General features: G+C 45.8%; 1 protein-coding gene across 4 annotated transcripts in view; it reads right to left on the minus strand.

Moving 5' to 3' along the window:
* LOC147628343 (coiled-coil domain-containing protein SCD2-like) overlaps positions 1 to 18861 on the minus strand; it is a 115817-nt gene extending 96956 nt beyond the window's left edge. For 2 of the 4 annotated variants that reach the window (XR_015268075.1, XM_086813432.1), the window contains exons 1-2: positions 18606 to 18861; positions 18150 to 18515 (exon numbers count right to left, since the gene is read on the minus strand). Coding sequence is in view for 2 of the 4 variants with exons in the window: in XM_086813432.1 (XP_086669558.1) it covers positions 18150 to 18434 (285 nt within the window). In the remaining 2 variants the exon portion in view is untranslated. Of the gene's footprint in view, positions 1 to 18149 lie in introns of all 4 variants that reach the window. The other 2 variants (XR_015268074.1, XM_086813430.1) reach the window with 1 other exon arrangement.
* Positions 18862 to 21335: the final 2474 nt, after the last annotated feature.

Genomic DNA, 21335 nt, shown 5'->3' on the forward strand with positions numbered 1-21335 from the left:
CCGCCACTTCTTGGAGATCCAGAGGAGGGTATAACTCTCTTTCCAAGGGATACAAGTTGTATGATCCAGAGAGGAACGAGATTGTTGTCAGCCGGGATGTGGTCTTTGACGAGCATGTTTCAGCATCCACTGTCGAGGAGCCGCCACTTCTTGGAGATCCAAAGGAGTCTGATGATGATTCCCATTCTATCACTCCAGTTGATCCACCTCAGTCATCACAGGAGGTTGAGCCCGCAGCTGGAGTTGAGCCCCCGCGACCACAGGAGGCTCCACGATCTGTTCGAGTACCTAGGTGGTTGTTAGACACCTTTCGGGAGTCAGGTGTCACGGAGCTACCCTCCGAGTGGACCACAAAAGACGGCCCTCGAAGATCACATCGAGTCCGAGACAAAAGCAACACGGCGGAGCTTCTTCAGGTGAACTATGCTTTGATGTCTCGTATCATGCAGGACAAAGAGCCCACTTCCGTAAAGGAAGCCCTTTCACAGGATACTTGGAGGAAAGCCATGCAGGTGGAACTTGATGCCATCGAGAAGAACAACACTTGGGAGTTGGTACCGGGGCCGTCGAAGCAGTCAGTCATTGGTGTCAAATGGGTCTTTAAGACCAAGTACGCGTCTGATGGGTCGGTGGACAAACACAAAGCCAAGCTTGTGGCTAAAGGTTATGCTCAGCGCCCAGGCATCGACTACGAGGATACCTTTGCACCGACAGCGCGGATGACCGCGATTCGGACCGTTCTTGCCCTTGCTTCTTCTCAGAGGTGGCCCGTGTACCAGATGGATGTAAAATCTGCGTTCCTTAATGGTGACCTGCAGGAGGAGGTGTACGTTGAGCAGCCTCGAGGCTTTATTGTTCCAAGATCGGAAGGGATGGTTTACAGGTTACGTAAAGCCTTGTATGGTCTTAAGCAGGCCCCCAGGGCTTGGAATCAGAAGATTGATTCCTTCTTTATTCGGACTGGATTTCAGAGATCGGTTGCAGATCCGAACCTGTATCTCTTTCGGGAACGCGGCATGGTCACACTTATCATCCTTCATGTGGATGATCTCATTCTCACCGGCGGTCATGTGGAGCACATTGGAGTGACGAAGGCTGCCTTGTCAAAGGAGTTTGAGATGACCGACTTAAGCTTACTCCACTTCTTCTTGGGATTGGAGATCTGGCAGACCCAGAGGGGGTTTTTCGTCTCTCAGCAGCGGTATGTTCATGAGTTGCTTGAGGCCTTTGGGATGGAGAACTGCAAGCCTATTACTTCGCGGATGGACCCGAACACAAAGTTAACCGTTACAGATCCTTGTGAGCCAGTTGATGCCTCGCAGTACCGGAAGTTGGTTGGTTCATTGATCTGGTTGCTGAACACCAAATTGGACTTGAGCTTCTCCGTGGGGCTATTGAGCTCTTTTATGCAGACGCCATTGAAGTCTCATTGGGACGCAGGATTGCGGATCTTGCGATATCTGCAGAGTACGAAGGATCTGGGACTCTTTTACGCAGGAGGGAATGGAGTCAAGCTCCAAGGTTGGAGTGACTCAGATTGGGGAGGAGATCCAGACACGAGGAGATCTAGTTCAGGATACACTTTTACCCTCGGCTCAGGAGCAGTTTCTTGGAGCAGCAAGAGGCAACCTACTATTGCCCTTTCTTCGACAAAGGCAGAGTATAGGGCTGCTTGTGGTGCAGCTTGTGAGGTTGTATGGCTGCGGAGGCTGCTAGGCGAGATTGGGTTTCCACAGAGGGAGCCCACAGTCATCCAGTGCGATAACCAGAGTTGTATAGCTATTGCTCGGAACCCGGTCTTCCATGCCCAGACCAAGTATATAGAGATACAGTATCACTTTGTACGTGAAAAGATCTTGGCGGGTGACATCTTGCTACTTTATTGTTCGACGGAGGACAATGCGGCGGACCTCTTCACGAAGTCTCTACCTCAGGCTACGCTCAGGCGGCACTCCAGCTCCCTTGGGTTGGTTTCACAGCCAGGAGCTGAGAGGGGGTGTTAGAAGTTATCTCCTGTCTATTTGTATACACCAGGGCCTCTGTTGTGGGGGTGCCCGCCCGTATATCATTTTTCCACACTCCCCGTATTTTTTCCCTATTTTTTTCCATTTTTCCTAGTGGTGGGAGGGCTGCCAGATGATGCCAGGAGCACCCCAGTGCTGGCCCACTGGATCTTCATCAGTCGTGGGCTTCAGGGCTGCTGGCCGACTGCTTTTTATCAGTCATGGGCATCAGTTTGCTGGCCGATTGCATTTATGCAGTCGTGGGATTTTTCTCCAGTCGTGGGCACTCTTGCTGCTGGCCGACTGCCCTATCTGGGATGTATATATAGCCCCTCAGCCCCTACCACTTTCTCATTCAGTTTTTCCGGGATCTTGTGTATAGAGAAGAGTTTACACACCTATCTCTCTGTGTTTCTTGTGCTGTTTATTTTCTGCAGTCTACTTGCTCTTGTCTACCCAAGTTTGGTTATCATTTCCGCTGCATATTCTGACAATACCTAGTATGGGAGGGGGTATGATGGACATGGGATCTAATGCTGTGGGCAATTCTTTTCTCAAACCAAATCCCTATGATAATCTTGTTCAGGGCGAGAAGCCAAAAAGATTATAAAGAGGGTGGTGCTGCAGTAAAGTTTGATACTTTTAGTGGTGCAAAGGATCGTTTGAAGGCCCTCACCTTCATTCAACAGTTTGATGCAGCATTTTCGGGCGGTAACTTCACAGTGGTATCTAAGGTACGAAAGACAGCTTCTTTCCTAAAGGGTAATGCTCTTCAATGGTGGTCGACACTTCTTCATCAGGGAATAGCACCTTAGCACTTGGGTGGAGTTCAAGCAAATCTTCTCTTCCTTATGGTTGACACCGACTTTTGAGGTGGATGTTATGACAGCTTGGCATCGATTAGATTCCAGAGATTGTAGCAATCTGGAAGAATATAACAAGAAATTTTGGGATGCTCTACTACCGGTCACATCCTTTAGGCCCGTGTTACTAGTTGAGCAGGTACAAACATATTGCTGTGGGTTACCCAAGGAGCTTCGAGATTATTGCATCAAAACAAAGGTCATTAATATGACTCAGATGATAGAAAATGCTCAGATTGGATATGCCATGCTTACTGGTCAGATGTCAAGATTTAAGGATCAACGTCTCTTCTCCAAGAAAGCATCAAAGGAGTCAAAGGAGACCAAAAACACTGAACCACGAGAGAAGGGGCAATCCAAGAAGAGAAAATTTCAGCCCTTATCTCAAAGGACAGATGAAGAAAAGAAAGAGCTTATAGCTGCAACAAATGTTTCTCTTGTGGAGAAGCGGGACATCGGTACTATAGGTGTCCGAAGAGAGCACCTAAAAACGCAAATGACTCACAGGAAGAGTCTAAAGCAAAGAAACAGAAACCGTCTGCTAGACTAGTACCTGACTTGATAGGGTTGAAGCAAGGGGATGCATCTTCAGAGTTATGCAGAGCATGGGGAAGACTTTGAGATCAGGAGGTTTTGATCTTTTTCAATCCTAGGGCTTGTGCAAACTTCATCACCTCCGAGCTTGCAGCAAAGTTGGGCATCAAACCAGAGGAGATGGGTGTGTTGCATGAGGCTACTTTGGCTTGTCCTGGACATTCGGTTGAGGTTACACCGATCATTGAGAAATTGCGTATCAGTGTGCAGACTTACACGGACAAAGAGGATAATTTCTTCATTATGCCTTTGGAGGGTTGTGATGTTTTGTTGGGTATGCCTTGGTGCCATAAGGTTAAAGCGGTTAGCTACTTTCAACAGGAAAATCTCTGTCACTAATAAGAATAAGGAACACACTCTTGATGTAAAGCATACTCTTGATGTAAAGCATACTCTTTCAACAAGAAAATCTATGTCACTAATAAGAAGAATAAGGAACACACTCTTGATGTAAAGCATAAAGGAGAATCTATTCTTGTTATACCGGCCTCGGCCATTTCTCGTTTAATAAAGAAACATCTTTCTATTTACTTAGTGTTTGTTAAAGAGAATCACGATACCACAGATTCTAACCTGTCTGAGTTGGACAAGGAAAGATTGGATTTTCTCAAAAGTTTTCAAGATTGTTTTCCAGAGGCTTTGCCAGGGGAGTTGCCGCCTGCTAGGCTTGAGGATCATGGGATTGATTTGATTCCTGGAAGTTCACCACCGAATAAGCCACCCTATAGAGTGAGTGCAGCCTAACAAGAAGAGATTATGAGCCAAGTGCGTGATCTGTTGGACAAAGGGTTGATTCAGCCGAGCTGTTCGCCCTATTGTTCACCAGTACTTTTGGTACAAAAGAAAGACGGTTCTTGGCAGATGTGCATTGATTACAGGGCATTGAATAAGATTACCATCAAGAGCAGATTCCCTATACCTCGAATCGATGATATGTTGGATCGGTTACAGAGAGCAGCTTACTCCAATCGCATTGATCTGAAGAGTGGATATCATCAAATTCGCATCAGGCCAGAAGATGTGCACAAGGCAGCTTTCAGGACAACTTTTGGACTTTATGAGTTTTTGTTCATGCCTTTTGGTCTTACGAATACTCGAGCGACTTTTAACAGGATGATGGATGGGATTTTTCGACCCCACCGTGCTTTTGTGGGCACCTTCTTTGATGATATGATTGTGTTTTCTCATTTAGAGAAGGAGCATCGAGAGCATTTGACCAAAGTCTTTGAGGAACTCAGAAAGCATAGGTTGGTTGTCAATGGAAAGAAGAGTGAATTTTTCATGCAGGAGATTCACTTTCTTGGGCACATAGTGTCTAAGGATGGCATCGGGATGGATCCAACAAAAATTGAAGCAATAAAGAATTGGCCGGATTTGCAGACTATTCATGATGTGTGAGTTTCTTAGGACTTTGTTCATATTACAGGAGGTTTATCCGATTCTTTGCAGAGATTGCTTCACCTTTACATCACCTGACCAAGAAAGATGTAAAATTTCGATGGACGGAAAAGGAAGTGGAAGCTTTCAACAAGCTTAAGGAAAAGCTAACCACTGGTCCAGTTTTGGTTTTACCGGATCTTCATAAACCTTTTGTGGTACAGTGCGATGCATGCGGGAATAGCATTGGGACTGTTCTTATGCAAGATGGACATGTTATTGCTTATAAGAGTAGAACTTTGTCACCAGCAGAAAGAAATCTACAAGTATATGAGAAGGAGCTTCTTGCGACTATTCATGCTCTTTCTACTTGGAAGCATTACCTTCTTGGGGCTGATTTCATTGTTCAGAGTGATCCAAGGTGGAAAGGTACGTAGTGTACGGCACGCTATCAGTACGCACGGAACGTACTTCTGTACGAAACAAATTTTAAGGTACGTAAACAGTACGTACCATTTGTAAACAGTCCTAGAAACCTGAATATTTTGTAGACATAGCAACCAAAATACTTAAAATAAAGACGAACCTCATTACTTAAAGTTTAAATCAATTATCAGTTACCAAGCCCATTGCAAGTATTTTGTACGCTCATCCTCTGAATGATGCATCTGTCGCCACCTTGGATCCACAACTGTTGATGATAGTGAATCTCTTATCCTGTAGAGCCTATCCAAGACCAAGAATATGTAGGCAAACCTGGTCTTGGAGGGTCTCACCATATCAATGTTGACCCGAGCCCACGGCTCTGCCCTGCACATGCACACTGTGGTTGACCTCCACGCCTCCTGCAAGCTCCTCACCAGATCTGCAAATCAGATTTGTGTCTCCTTCCTCCTTGCTGAGACACAAACTCAAAGCAAGTTCTTCTTCTCCTCCTGCCAAGCTCAAGACTCCATAGTCGAGCTTCTTCTTCGCCACGATGAAGACGAATCCGCACACCCGCAAGCGCACACGCGCGCACGCGAAACACCGGGCTCTGATACCAGTTGAAGGGGACGAGGGCGGAGCACACACATAGGAGAGAGAGAGAGAGAGAGAGAGAGAGAGAGAGAGAGAGAGACACGATATGGTGGGGAGAGTACCAAAGTAGTCCGGTAGTGGTCCTGTGAGCCCTCCCCTTATTCACTATATGTAATGAATAAGTGTATACACATGTGGGCGCCCGGACACGGGAGACCGCCCGGACGGCACAGGGGCCTTTAACCCCAACAACCTTGGTATCAGAGCAATGATGTCATTTTTGATGAAACATGCATGTATAAGGAGCCTGCAAGGCAACAGGAGCCTGGCAGAGTCATCTTTGATAATGATGGACATCATGGACAACAACCAAGGGCTGTAAATCAGATTATACGCAGCAATGATGTCATTTTTTATGAAACATGCATGTAGAAGGAGCCTGCAAGGCAATAGGAGCCTGGCAGAGTCATCTTTGATGATGATGGACATCATGGACAACAACCAAGGTCTGTAAATCAGCCATTACAGCAACAAAACCAGCCCTTGAATGATGCTGAAAATGGTCCAAATGGACAGCCAGACATGGCAGAAGATATCCCTATGGATATACCACAGTTAGAGGAGATACCGGGCATGATTTTTCAGCCTTATGGCATGGAACAGGAGCCACCAATGGGTGATATGCAGGCTGGACAGCAACCTGCAAATGATGGTCATTGGGTACGGAGGTCCACAAGACCCTCCAGAGCCCCTGACAGGTTTGTTCCAGGGGTTGACTACTTGATGCTCACTGACTGTGGGGAGCCCTCATGTTATAAGGAGGCTTTACAGAGGGCAGACACAAAACTATGGGAGCGTGCCATGAAGTCAAAGATGGATTCTCTGCACAAAAATGGAACATGGAAGTTGGTGCATTTGCCTGCAGGCAAGAAGGTTTTGCCATGCAAGTGGGTTTACAGGCTCAAAGTTGCACCAGATGCAAAGCCAAGATACAAAGCCAGGTTAGTGGCTAAGGGCTTCAAGCAGGAATATGGTGTGGACTTTGATGAGATCTTCTCTCCGGTGGTCAAAATGACCACACTTAGAGCTGTGTTAGCTTTGGTTGCACATGATGATCTGGACTTGATTCAGATGGATGTGAAGACTGCTTTTCTTCACGGTGATCTCCATGAGGAGATATATATGCAACAGCCAGAGGGTTATGCAGTAAGTGGAAAGAAGAAGCTTGTATGCAAGCTGAAAAAGAGTCTTTATGGGCTCAAACAGGCACCAAGGGAATGGTATCATAAATTTGATACATTCATGAAATCCCAGGATTTCAGGAGAAGTGACATAGATCATTGCTTATACACCAAGAAAGCTTTGGATGGCAGTCTATTGATACTCATCTTATATGTTGATGATATGTTGATTGCAGGGAAATCTCGTAAAGAGATGGATGCCTTGAAGAAGAGGCTGCATCAAACCTTTGATATGAAGGATTTGGGTGATGCAAATCACATTTTGGGTATGCGGATACTTCGGGACAGAAATCAACATGTGTTGTATTTGTCTCAGAAGGAATACATTGGCAAAGTTTTGCAGAGGTTCAATATGGACGGGGGGAAGAAGACTAGTACTCCTTTGCCTCCATATGTGAAACTCAGTGCTATGGACAGCCCACAGTCGGATAGTGACAGGGCTGATATGGCCAAGATTCCGTATGCTTCAGCTTGTGGCAGTCTCATGTATGCCATGGTTGCTACCAGGCCGGACATTGCATTTGCAGTGGGAGTGGTTTCTAGATACATGGCCAACCCTGGCAAGAAGCATTGGGAAGCAGTGAAAGGTGTCATGAGATACCTGAAGGGCACACAGGATTTGTGCATTTGTTTTGGCAAACAGGATGCGTTAGTGCATGGTTACACGGATTCGGATTATGCCGGTCATCCAGATAACCGGAAGTCTACTACCGGTTATGTGTTTACATTCACAGGAGGTGCTGTGTCATGGATATCCAGGATGCAGAAGTGCACTGCCTTATCTACTACAGAGGCCGAGTATATTGCAGCCACAGAGGCTTGCAAGGAGGCATTATGGCTATCTCGGTTAGTGGTTGATTTGGGTTATACAGGGGATATTCCATTGTTGCATTGTGACAGTCAGAGTGCCATCCAGTTGGCAAAGAACCCTGTCTTTCATGCAAAGACGAAGCATGTGGATGTGAAGTATCACTTCATCAGAGAGGTGATAGAGAACAAGCAAATTCAGCTTGTTAAGATTATTCATACGGATGACAACCCGGCTAATCTGTTGACAAAGAGTTTGCCTCCGGAGCGGTTTGCTCATTGCAGACACTTGATGGGCATTGGATGAGGCCAATTTCAGCCTTGATATGGCCTTGTATATTATCATGTACATGCTGATTTTTCTTTTCCTTCATTTAAGGGCACTTTGCCTTTAAGTGGGAGGTTGTTGGGGTAAAGGCCTTATGCCCACCCTTATAGTGTGGGCAAGCCCATAAGTTATAGTACATAGTACACTTAGTACTTTTAATGTACTAAGTGCAGTATGTGTACTAGTGCAATATACATGTGTGATAGGGGAGTCACACACTCATCTTGGTGAGTTGACTTATCCCCACAACTCTCTCTCTCTCTCTCACTCCCTTGTTTCTCTGTGTATGTCTCCCACATGACACTCTAACCCTAAAACTCTCCCATTCACACTGGGGCCGAAAAGGGTCAGCCCCCCCCTCAATACTTTTTGTATTTCTTGGAGTATTTATATTTGTACAAGTGTCACGGGCTTGACAGGCCAGATTTCTCCACAAGGGAGTGAAAACAACCAAAAAGAACGGGTTCAAGTCGATGAAGAGGTGTTGGGCAGAGTAGCCCCAGATCACAAGCTCATTCCCACCTTCACTGGGTGGACACCTGCCTTTCACTGGTCTTCCGGGACCATGCACCAACAGACACGCCCGTACTGACATAGGCCAAGGAGTACACCGCGAAGGGAAGGTGGCTTGGTTCTCCCCAATGAGCTTTGCTCCCAAATTGGGCTGGTACAGCCGTGGACAACACATACAGGCGATGGACACCAGGTACATGCGATGGAGAGTAGGCAGGTACATGCGATGGATAGTAGGCAGGTACAGCCAGCTATCTTCAGGCGTGGGCAGCCGTGAGGAGGCAAGGGAGAAAGAAGAACCACCAACCCACCACGTGGGGAAATTTAAAGAAATGTTCCATGCAAAAGAAAGGCTTATCCAAGGTTATAATACCTTAATACAAAATTTATACTTATGGGCACCCACACTAGGAAGTAAATGTCCAGCGGGGAAAATGAATATACTTACCACCTGTTCAGACGCGTCACGCCACACCACCAAGTCAACAAACAGCATTCCACGGTACACTGAGGGCGTCCCCGTCCAGTGTACTGGCACGGCATAACAAGCAGACACACGCAAATAAGTCATGCAAAAACAAACTTATGCATGCAGGCATAAATGCATGTGCATAAATAGTGGATGAAATCTCCCTTTCATGAAACTTGTACAAGAGATTCCTGTCGGGCACAAAACTGGCGCGACAAATATAAATAAATATGTCTTGGTCTTCCTATGGAGTGACAGTCCCATAGGTAAGACACCATCCTGGCTATACACGGGTGGCACCAACAAGCTCCCGTCCATACAGCACGAAGCAAATCACACACGGGTGACACGAAACTGATTCCCGTCCATGTGACGCAGCAGTGGTCGCACACGGGTGGCACTGATCTGGCTCCCGTCCATGTGACACCATAAAACTGGCCCTTTCACATGGGACACTAGCCTGTCCCCATGTGAACATGGCACAAATCTGGCCGCTCTATGGAGTGACAGTCCCATAGAAGTGGCTCCAAAAATGGAGATGGACCAAATGGTGACATCCCCCCGGGCTTCTAAACAGTTGACCTCAACTGAAAAGCCTCAAGATATGCCTGTAGAAGCTGAGGGTAGTCAGTAAAATAATCCTCATCTACCCACTTTGCATCAAATAATTTTTAAATTTCACAAGGTATCTCCTGGAAAGCTTCCCATGGGGTAACTTTCTCTCCTTGTGAAATACAATCTACTCTAGCTGAAGGATCTCCTCAAGCTCATCAACTTCTTGCGGATCTTCTGTGATGACAGGCTCGTATGGATCTGGCCCCACATACTTCCGCAAAAGACTCACATGAAAAGCATTGTGAATCTTCCAATGGCTGGGTAAAGCAAGCCTAAAGGACACTTCATTGATCTTGTCAATCACTTGGAAAGGTCCATAATAGCGAGTAGAAAGCTTTGGATATGATCCCTCTCGTCCTGGCCTCTTCCAAAGCCTAGCTTTCTCAAATTTCAGCAATACCCAATCACCTTCCTTGACTTGCATGTCTCTCCTATGCCTGTCAGCAGCCTTTTTATGTTTATCTTGTGACTGCGCAATGGCTGTCCGCACCTAAGCAAAGGCTACATCCAAGTCACGCACATATTCATCAGCTGCAAAAATCTCATCCTTTGTACGAAGGATGGGTGGCAAGACCACTGTACCATATATAATCTCAAACGGGGCCTTTCCCGTGGAGGCATGAACTGTGTTGTTGTAGGCAAACTCTACAAGTGGAAGATATTTCTCCCATGCAGTCTTTTGATCTACCACATAACACGTCAACAGATCCAACACGGCTGAATTTGCAGCTTCACTTTGGCCATCTGTTTGGGGATGATAAGCTGATGAAAACTCAAGTTTAGTGCCCATGTTATCAAATAAAGCCCTCCAAAAGAGGCTCGTAGTCCTAGGATCTCTATCCCCAACAATGGACTTAGGCATACCATGATGCTTGAAGATGTTAGCAAGAAAAAGCTTCACCATATGATCAACTTTAATGGTTTTCTTGACGGGCAAGAAATGAGCTTGCTTGCTAAACCTGTCCACAATGGTCCAAATAGCATCATTCCCATGCTGGGATCTAGGCAAGTCCATAGTAATACTTTCCCATGGCTGCAAGGGAATAGGTAATGGCTGAAGTAAACCTGGAGACTTTTGCCTGTCAAATTTTACCTTTTGGCAAGTAAGACATGCACATACATATGCCTCAATGTCTTTACGCATGCTTGGCCAAAAGGAATATCTCTCAATCATGCGTGTAGTAGGCATGATACCTCTATGACCAGCATAAGGTGGAGCGTGACATTCCTCCATAACCTTTGGACGCATTTCCTTCACCACACATAAGCAATTATCCTTCATAAGATAACCCTCTTTGATCACATAAGAGGCATGCGAGTGACCAGCCATCAAATCAGTCCATATATGGCAAAAATCAGCATCCAAATGATACAAATCTCGCATGGCAGATAAGTCGCCATGAGAAGCCACTGAAACTGCAGCCACATAAGGCCTCCTGGATAATGCATCTGCCACCACATTTTTCTTTCCCAGAGTATGTACAATCTGAAAATGAAACATGGAAAGAAAGTTTGCCATTCTCATCTGCTTCTCCGAAAGCTTTGTTTAAGATAGAAAGTATCTCAAGCTTTGATGATCTGTCTTGACAGAAGATAATGTTTCCATATCTTTGAGGCATGAATTACAGCCAAGAGCTCTTTCTCATAGATATCCATATGAAGCTCGGCATCATGCAATCGGCGGCTCTCATATGCAACTGCATGATCTTCTTGATTTAGGACAGTCCCTATAGAATCGCCACAAGCATCACATTCCACTATGAATGACCTTTGCAAGTCGGGAACAATCAATACAGGTCCACATATGATAGCATGCTTGAGTTGCAGGAAGGCATCCTGCTCCTTTGAAGTCCATTTAAAAGTGGCTTTCTTCTTCGTGAGATCATGTAGAGGGGTGGCTATCATAGCAAAATGCCTTATGAAACGCCTATAGTATGAACATAATCCCAAAAAACTACGTACTCGATGTACATTTTGCAACTCTGGCCAATTCCAAATGGTTTCTATCTTGGCAAGATCCATTCTTACTCCATCCTTGGATACGATGTGACCCAAATAGTGTATCTCTGAAAGAAAGAACTCACTTTTCTTGGCATTAATGAAGAGTTTATGCTTCCGTAACTCATCAAACACTGTGGCCAAATGAGTTCTATGCTCCTGCTCATTCTTGGAGAAAACCAAGATGTCATCAAAGAATACACCTGTGAATTTTCGATGGGGTCAGAATATCCATCATACGATTGAATGTGGCTGGGGCATTGGTGATACCAAAAGGCATCACCAAAAATTCATACAATCCAAAAGCTGTCCTGAATGCAGTTTTGTGGACATCCTGTGGCACCACTCGTATCTGGTGATAACCACTCTTCAAATCAATACGGCTGAAACAAGCCGAGCCATCAAGCTTATCCAAAATGTCATCAATACGGGGGATTGGAAATCTATTCTCGATGGTGAGCTTATTTAGAGCTCTATAATCCACACACATGCAGAATGACCCGTCTTTCTTTTGAACAAGAAGCACAAGAGAGCAATAAGGTGAGGAACTTGGCTGAACCAAACCTTTGTCTAAAAGCTCAGAATTGTCTTTCCTCTTGACAAATAAGATCGGGGCTGCAAATGGCGACACGCTGGGACGGATGAAGCCAGATTGCAACGATTCTTGGAGTTGGCGATCCAACTCCGATTCCATTGCCTTGGAAAGGCGACACTTGCTCGGGGGTTCCGAGCCTGGGAGGAGGTCAATCTTGTGGACCTCCGGTTTGGACAGGGGGAGTTGGGGAGGGAGGCTGTCCCGAAGAAAAATCTTTTGGAACTTTTCATGGAGAGCCGAGTACCTCTTGGAAGCACTAGCCACCGTCTGGGCTGTCTGGATGTATATCATCGCACACTGTGCGCCTTTCCTGACCGCTCGCTTTGCCTGCAAGTGGCTTATGAGCAAAAAGTTCGGAATTCCTGGCTCACACTTAATGGTCACTGGGGCGTTTGACACATTCCGATTGATTTGGAACGTGTGCTTATCCCACTTGACATCTAGAAGAAACTTGTGAAACCACTGAATACCCAAAATTATGTCTGCTCCTACAAGAGGGGCAACCATAAAATCACGCACAAATTCTATGGCCTGAATAACTAACTTAGCACCTAGAGCTTCATACTTGACGCTCGTTGTCATGCCTAAGCTAGAACCCTCAACCTGTTTGTCCACCGAAGTCAGGTCGAAACAAGCACACCTAGCGGCCTATTCCGTGACCACATCCTCCGTGCTCCCGCTGTCAAACAAGACAACTCCTCTCTGGCCACCTATGTAGCCAAAGGACTTGAGCAATTCGTTGCGCTCATGCTCCTGGTCATGGGCGCCCTTCTGCTTATCTTCGAGCTCCCGCGACTAATAATTGCTCCAAATGAAGCACCGGGGTTTAAAGAACTAGGGGTAGCCAATGGGGTCTGTGTGGGAGCTGAGCTCACCACCCCACGGAAGCCGTGGAGGCAACGGCGGCGGGCGTTGGAGGCTTCTTAGGACAATCCCGAGAAGTATGTCCTTTTGTATGACAAAAGAAACATCTACCCTCTTCCTTGTACTGAGAAAGCTCCTCAGCACTCAACTTACCACCTGTCTTGCCTGCCTCCGCTTTCTGGTCTGGAGTACGCTTAGACGCATTGTTCGAGTTCTTCGAGCCACAGGCTCCCGGGCTCTGTCCTGGGGAAGACCCCATCTGGTTCTGGCCTTTGTCCCCCGGCTTGCCACCATTATGTTTCATTTCTGCACTCTGCGCAGCGAGAGTGCATCTTCAAAGGTGGCTGGCCTAGACATACGCACCTCCCATTGGATTTGCGTGTCAAGGCCATACAAAAACTGCCCTTTCTTGTCCAAATCAGATAAGCCTAATTGCAAACATAAGGTCGAAATTCTATTGGCAAACTGAAGGACTGGTTGCGCGTTCTGACGCGCTCCCCTGAGCTCGTCTTCGAGTCGCTCAAGATAGTGGGGCGGTAGAAACCGCTTCTTAAGGTCGCGGACAAACTCGTCCCACACATAAGCTGCCCTACCTAATCTGGTGTGGGCATGAGCCCACTCAGTCCAAGGAATGGCCTCACCTTCCAAGTACCAACTGGCTAAGATCACTCTGTCAGTATATGTTTTTCTAACTGCAGCAAAGTAAGCTTCAAACTAATGTAACCATGAATAGAGAGTTGTGGGATCGAGTTTACCATTATACTTACTGAAGTTCATTTTCTCGGAAAAATGATTGGAGGGCGCTGCCAGTGTCAATCTGGCGTCCAAAGCTACTAGGTAACGCTCGTGCTCCAGACATCGCATGGCTTCGTCTTCACGTTGTCGGATCTCCAATGCACGCATCTGCAACTCAAGCAAAGAGCTCGGCTGCGGTCGTGACCCCGCGAGAGGGTCCCTGTGTCGAGGATCTGGAATCTGGGATACGGAAGGAGAGGAAGGAGGAGATGGAAAACCCCACGTTGGAGAACGGATACGCTCTTCCAGAGCGAAGATCTGCACCTTCTACTCGTCCAACTTGGTTGTCTGGTCTGCAATTGCTCGCATCATCTGCTGGAACATATCTGTAACACTCAAGCCTGATGCCCTAGCTGGGCTGCCTGGTGCACTCTCGTCCCATGTTTCTTGGTCTCTCTCGTCATTGAAGCTCGCCATAGCAGGAAAATGCACTTCCTTTCCGGAACGCAATCTGACCATCCACTATCTGTGTGGGAGCCGTCCAGAGGCTGAAAACCAACCGTCCTTCGAGGGACAGGAGTCACTCCAAAAAGGGTAGTCCACCGGCGTCTGAAAACCAACCACACGAGCGATCAAAAATTCTGGTTTCTTTGCTGAATCTTTGCACTTAAAGTAGGCTCTGATACCATTGTAACATGCGGAAGCTTCAGAGAAGATCAGTAACTTCAATGCTCAGAAATCAGCACTCTTTTCGCGATGGAATTAACGCACAAAGTGAATGAAGATGTGCAGAAAATAGAGAGAGAGAGAGAGAGAGGGAGAGATGGAGAGGACATAGTATTGGGTCCCAAATACCCTCTGTAGGGCCCCCACCACGGATGGTGCATTTGCTTTATTAGAATGATGTATATCTGAAAAGAAAATACACCACGGATGGTGTATTTGCTTTATTAGAATGATGTATATTTGAAAAGAAAATACAAAAATCTTGACCTTTCTTGGCTGAGAAAACTCTGCCCTTGACCTGCAGTCCTTCACCCCTTTGCTTAGCAACTTCTTGGCTGTCCTAGCCCTTGTATGCTTGAGCCCTTGGTGAAAAAATGAGATGAAACAATGGGATTGTGGGCTCCTCTATTTATACTACTCCAGGATGAGCGGTCGGCCAGCTACACTGCACTCGGCCAGTTCCCTTTTCTGCCCACGACTGTAAATCAGCATTAAATGCTGGAAAAATCACATAAAAAGCTACACATCATTCCCTAGATGGCTAGGCATCTTGCGCCTGATTCTAGATGGGCTGGGCACTGATTTTGCAAGTACCCTGAGGCTGGGCAGCCTGTATGGGCTGGCCCCTTGTTCTAAAAGCAAACCCTAACCAACTACACAGTGATCTGGCATCTGGTACCATACAGAATCACTAACATCATTCCAGAAGGAGACTCACAGCGCGGACTGGCACTGTTTCATGTGCAGGACAGTGCACACCCGACCTTGGACTCCTGTGCAAGACAATGCACACCTGACCTCGGACGACTGAGATGGGTCCTTAGCTGACTCGTCCCGGACTGGGCTCACATCGGACCAATTCACCATCCCAGGTCCTGCACCTTCTGTACAGATATGTCTACATGGCATCCAAGTGCGGGATGCACGTGACACATAGTATGGACTAGATACTACGACATCCCCACTAACGTCATCAGTGCCCAATAGTGGGTGTAGAACTCTGTATCAAGATATGCTCTCACACACGCACTCCACACACACACACGAGCATATATTCACACAAAGCCCTTCGTAATGAGTTTCTATCAAACCTCCGGGGATGCAGGGCAGACTCAGCCATAATGAAGCCTAGCACTAAGGGAAGTAGCAAATAGAAAGAATTAGTACAACAAATAAGTAGTTGATAGGGCAAATGCACCGCTAAAGATAGAAAGAATAAGCACAATATCAACTGGCCGCAACTCGGACGAAAACTTCACAATGTGAAATCTACATGTCCGCTAATACGGCTGAATTATATACCTAGATGAATCCACGAACATGCCCAAATTTTGCATACGACAAATACTCCTAAAAAGGTAAATCCTACGGAATGAATGTTGCATTGATGTAGAGCCAATGTGTCACATAGCACTCCAATGCAAGGTACATGTGACATGCGGCTTGTTCCCAGGAAGCCTTTGTTGATAGGTGACTGTTGCTAGAGAGCCCCCTTGGCTGCGTTTTTCTGTTTGGGGCTGTTCCAAGCCTTGTTTGTACTCGTGGGCAGCGCCAATGGCCGACCGGTAGCATCCTATGCACTCTACTTCATCAACATACTCTGCTGTTGCTTGGATTTGTGCCTAAGAGTATCCTCAAGTGCCATACTTCCATTTTCAACATATTCTCCATCATGAGGCTGCAACCCATGCATTGGCAGAGACACACCAGTGTCATGTGTGGACCCAGAACACCTGTGTCGTGTGTGCACCTAGAACACTGGCAGCATGGTTGCTTCGCTCCAGTGAGAGGGAGGGAATTGCTGAAAACTTCTACGACGACGGAATTCTTATCCAACAACAATTCTGTTTGGTACATGTATTCATTCCTTTTGTTCATGGCAAATCTGGCTTAAGTGCCCATGGGACATTGTACAAATTAAAATACTCCAACAATATACCTGGTATTGAGAGGGGGTCGGCCTCGTTCCGGCCCCGGTGTGGTGTCATTTAGTGAAGTTTTATTTTCAGCATTGTCTTTGTCTCGTGATGTTTCCATTTCATAAGTGTTTTAAGTGTTAATTATTTAGCCAATAAGGTAATAACTCAAGTGGTAGAGATGTTTGTCTAGGACCAAGAGGTCCTAGGTTCAAAACCCCACATGGTGCTTCCTCGGCTACATCGCCTACGCGCAAATAAAAAGCGCCTACGGGCAGTGAAAAATGCAGAAAAAAAAAAGTGTTAATTATTTTCACAAGACGGTGCCCAATTAGTGCTCACACACAACCACGTGAATTACACCACTCCTTGTGGTGTCAGGAAGGGAGGAAAGGTGGACCTCAGTCCATCCCTCCTGCTTTGCTTGTGCACCGTGTTGCCTCCTAGTGGTGCTGGGTGCTAACCCCACTACGCATCTCCAGCACTACTAAGTTTCCAAGATGGTATCAGACATGGGATCTACTATGATCCTTAGGCCACTCCTCTCCTTGCTCAATTGGAGGGGTGTTGGAGGGAGATCAATCCCTAATTTAGGAATTGCTTGTGTGTGATCAAAGCACTTGATTTAGTCCCCCATTTGACTGCCCTATAGAAAGTGAAATGGTATATATAGCCTTGTGGTGCACCTCATATCTTCACTCCCCCAAGGCCCATTTTTTGTAGGGAAGGAAGCAAGGGTGACACGACGGTGGGGTCTCCACCAAAGTGCCTGTGTGCCATGTTACCTCCAGATTGTGTTGGGCTCTGACCCGCTAGGCATCTCCAACATGCTTGGGTTTCCAAGAACCAATGATGTGGCATTCCCCTTTCTTTCCCCCTATGTGGTTTGATACTAACAATCCTTGACCATTGTCTATATGTCTTAACAAATCTGCAAACAACATGTCGACCTTGTGGCTCTTCAAATCTTCAAGTGGACTACACTCCTGGTCCCTGGACTGCTTCAGCAAGTTGCAAGTTGAGCAACCAAAGCATCCTTCCTGATGGCTTCTTTGTTGCACAGACTCTGCTTTCTCAACTGTTGGCCGCTAACTCTTTTTGACAAGCAATTTATCCTGCTCGGAACCTCCTCCTCAGTGCTAGATTCTTCTCCAAGTCACTGTTCTTTCCTGCAACTCCTCACCGCCATGTGGCTGTTGTTCCAGCATCCCAACTGAGCATTCTTAATGTTCACGCTCAAGAGGAGCCCATCTACTATTTGTCACCCAAAAAATTTTCTTTCGAGATTGCAAGCAGTATGCCAACTTGAAACACTGGTCTATGGTGGTGGTGGCAATGGACGGATCATTCACAACTTAAAGCAATTTCATAATACATGATTACGATTAGCAATGCACCCCAAAAAAATTTAACTCCTTCGTAACAAGAACCCAAGGCGAGTACGTCCTCCTAATGAGAGCTTATGTACAAGTATGACATACAAACCTGGGGGGATGGAGCTCGAGTGGAGATTAATCTGTTGGGAAAGGCGAAGGGAAGATCGTCTTCGTCTTCATCTTCGTTGGACTGAGACGCCATGGCCTGGGCAAGGCGCTGTGCTGCTGCCTTGGCTGTGTAATTCTGGACTCTGCGGCCCGATCCTCCGCTAACCCCTGCAGAGCCCGAGCGTACATTGCGTGCAGCAGGGTGCACAGGCGACTCGGCGCTACTGCTGCTGGTGTTGCTCCTCTGCCTCGCATAGAGCGGACTGCCGTAGCGGTCCCGATCCATCCCCTTCTTCCACGAGCTCAAATTGCAGAAAGCTTCGCCATTGATTGGGCCACCTTCACTTCTGCCATAGCCTGCATCCCCCTGTGGAACCCTGACCTATTTAGGTCACTATACATCACAGACTAAAACCTTAATCTGGTTCAATGCACGTAGAACGGATGGAAAGCCTACACGAGATCGGTTGAAAACTTTGAACGGCTTTGTCGGTTCCGATGAAAACCTAAATGCTCTGAGTTCCTTGCACAGAGATCAGTTGAAATCCGTAGCTTACATTGAAAAGATCAAGCTTGGCAGATTTGGCACGAAATGCCAGCGAGAAGAGCTTCGCAGCATTCAGCTGCGAAGATCTAAATCCACAATTTGGACTCAATGTAGCCCATACCAGATGCAAATTAGGGTCTTTATTTACACGTCTGTGATGGAACCGGGTTTTTTAGAAGTTTCGGGATTCGTGTGTAAACCCCAAAGGATGTTTTTCATTAATTAATCAAACAAAAGATAAGGACCTTGTGTAGGACAGTTGTTGCATGCCAATTTGCTGCACGTTTTGTCAATTTACCATGCACTGCCGTGATCATTTCACATGCTATTTCCTTCATGCTTACCATGGTTCTCTTCACTAAGCCATCCCTGGATATGCAGTGTGAGCCGGGATGAGAGAGTATCCTCATCTCCCCCTATGCCGAGACGAGTGCTCTCTCTCTCTCTCTCTCTCTCTCTCTCTCTCTCTCTCTCTCTCATCTGCTGATCACATGTACTATCAGATGTTTTCATTTTACTTTTTCTTTCAGTTTTCCATGGCTCAATATATCCATGGTACCATTGTATTACTTTTTGGTCTCATAGGCCCTTCGGGTCTTCCGTAGACGTTAATATAACTCTCTCTCTCTCTCTCTTTCTCTCAAAAACCAATTGTTGCAAGTAGAAAGAGGGTGCGGAGCTCTCTGTCAATTGTCTCTCGCTCTACCTGTCTCTCACATTCACGCAAAAATATACCCTCTCTTTCCTCTCTGGCTCCATACAATGCATGTCTTTCTTCCTCTATTGCAATAACACTCTTACTCTTTTACATACAAAAGGAATGTAGGTAGAGCCTTAGTGAGAAGGAAAGGTGTAAGGCTATGCTAGGCCAATATTGCAATAACGCTCTTAATCTTTTACATACAAAAGGAATGTAGGTAGAGCCTTAGTGAGAAGGAAAGGTGTAAGGCTATGCTAGGCCAATATGCAAGGAGAAATTGAGTGGGGTGAGGGCATTGGAGTTGTGGTAGGATGAGAGGAGAGAGGGAGGAGCGAGAATGGAGGTGGAAGGGGAGCAAGGAGGTTGATGGCGGTGACAGTGAAGATCAGGTAAAGAAAGTATTAAGGTTCTAATAGAACCTTAATACTTCCAAGATTACATTGATTGATGCAATAACTTACATGAGAACGCGAATATGCAAGTTTTATGACTATTGAACCTTACAAATAAAAAAAGGTTTAGTTGGAGTGCATTAAAACACATTAGGCCCTCTCCTGCAAGAAAAAACAAAACTCAAGTGATGAAGAAGAGGTAAAGGCAATTGCTACATAAGGTAAGTCCTAGAGAATCCCCCCTCCTTTTCAACCTCACTTGTAGAGTTGATGCAAACATTAATTACTATAACTTATATAAGTATGTGAATGTGTAACTTTTATGACTATTAAACCTTACAAATAAAAAAGGTTTAGTTGGGGTGCATTAAAACATATTAGGCCCTCTCCTGCAAGAAAAAACAAACTCAAATGATGAAGAAGAGGTAAAGGCAACTTGTATATAGGGTTTGTGCCTAAAACTAGAGAAGCCCCCCTCTTTTTCAACCCCATTTGTAGAGTTTTTGAAGCAAGAAATGTCTTGTTTGAGTTTTGTGTGGACTTACTTGACTTTCCCAATCAAATTTGACTAAGAAAGGCTAGGCAGACACAAGCCTAATTAAGCATAGAAGGTAAGGCCATTTGTGTGCAACATATGTTTTGAGCAGGTGTCCTACAAAAGCTTTGCATACAATTATGCCTTTTGAAGCTTGGAATGGATTTGTACTAACTTATGCATTTTTAGTTTTCTTGCTTATGCACTTGTGCCTGAGCAACTTCACAGTAAGCCTGATGATAAGGTTGTTAAATGCTTTTTAATGGGATATAGCTCGGGAAGTAAGGGTTACCGTCTCTATCATCCTGCTACCAAGCGGATTCTTGTGAGTAGAGATGTTGTATTTGTGGAAGATGCAATTCGCCCTTGCTTTCATGTAAAAAATAGCAAAATGTATATTCGTAGGACATATTTGGGACTCTCCTTCCATAATTCAATGCAAGACACATTGATATAGAGAATTTGGGTAATCCAAAGAATGCTGAAAATCAGCCCACATAGGCTACAAATCAAAATGTTTTTTTAGCCCACAGAATAGCCTATTGATGAGGCAAATGTGGATGATGCAGTTGATGAGGAAAGAAGGAAAATTGTGAAGTTAAAATGCATGCCAAAATGGCTGGTGCAAACACTACGTGACAACAAATTGACCACTTCTTTTCCTATCAAAACACATGTAGGTTCTCATCATGCATCTCATGTTGATATAGGTTATGCTCTTATTGCCAATTTATGTGATGAAGAGGAACCTTTCTCCTTTGAGATGAAGCAAAGGAATCTGAAAATTGGATGAGTGCTATGCAATTTGAGTATGATTCGATACTAAAAAATGATACATGGGATTTGGTAGACTTGCATCTTGGCAACAAGGCCATTGGTACGAAATGGATGCGATACAAAGCTAGGCTTATTGCAAAGAGTTATGCATAAGAGAAATGCATTAACCTTTGCACCCACATGTCGTATGACTACCATGCGGACTATCATTGCACTTGTTGCAGCACAATCGAGGC

Source organism: Cibotium barometz, chromosome 19 (assembly GCF_041138505.1).
Source record: "Cibotium barometz isolate CiBa-2024 chromosome 19, ASM4113850v1, whole genome shotgun sequence".
In the NCBI taxonomy this organism is placed as follows: domain Eukaryota; kingdom Viridiplantae; phylum Streptophyta; class Polypodiopsida; order Cyatheales; family Cibotiaceae; genus Cibotium; species Cibotium barometz.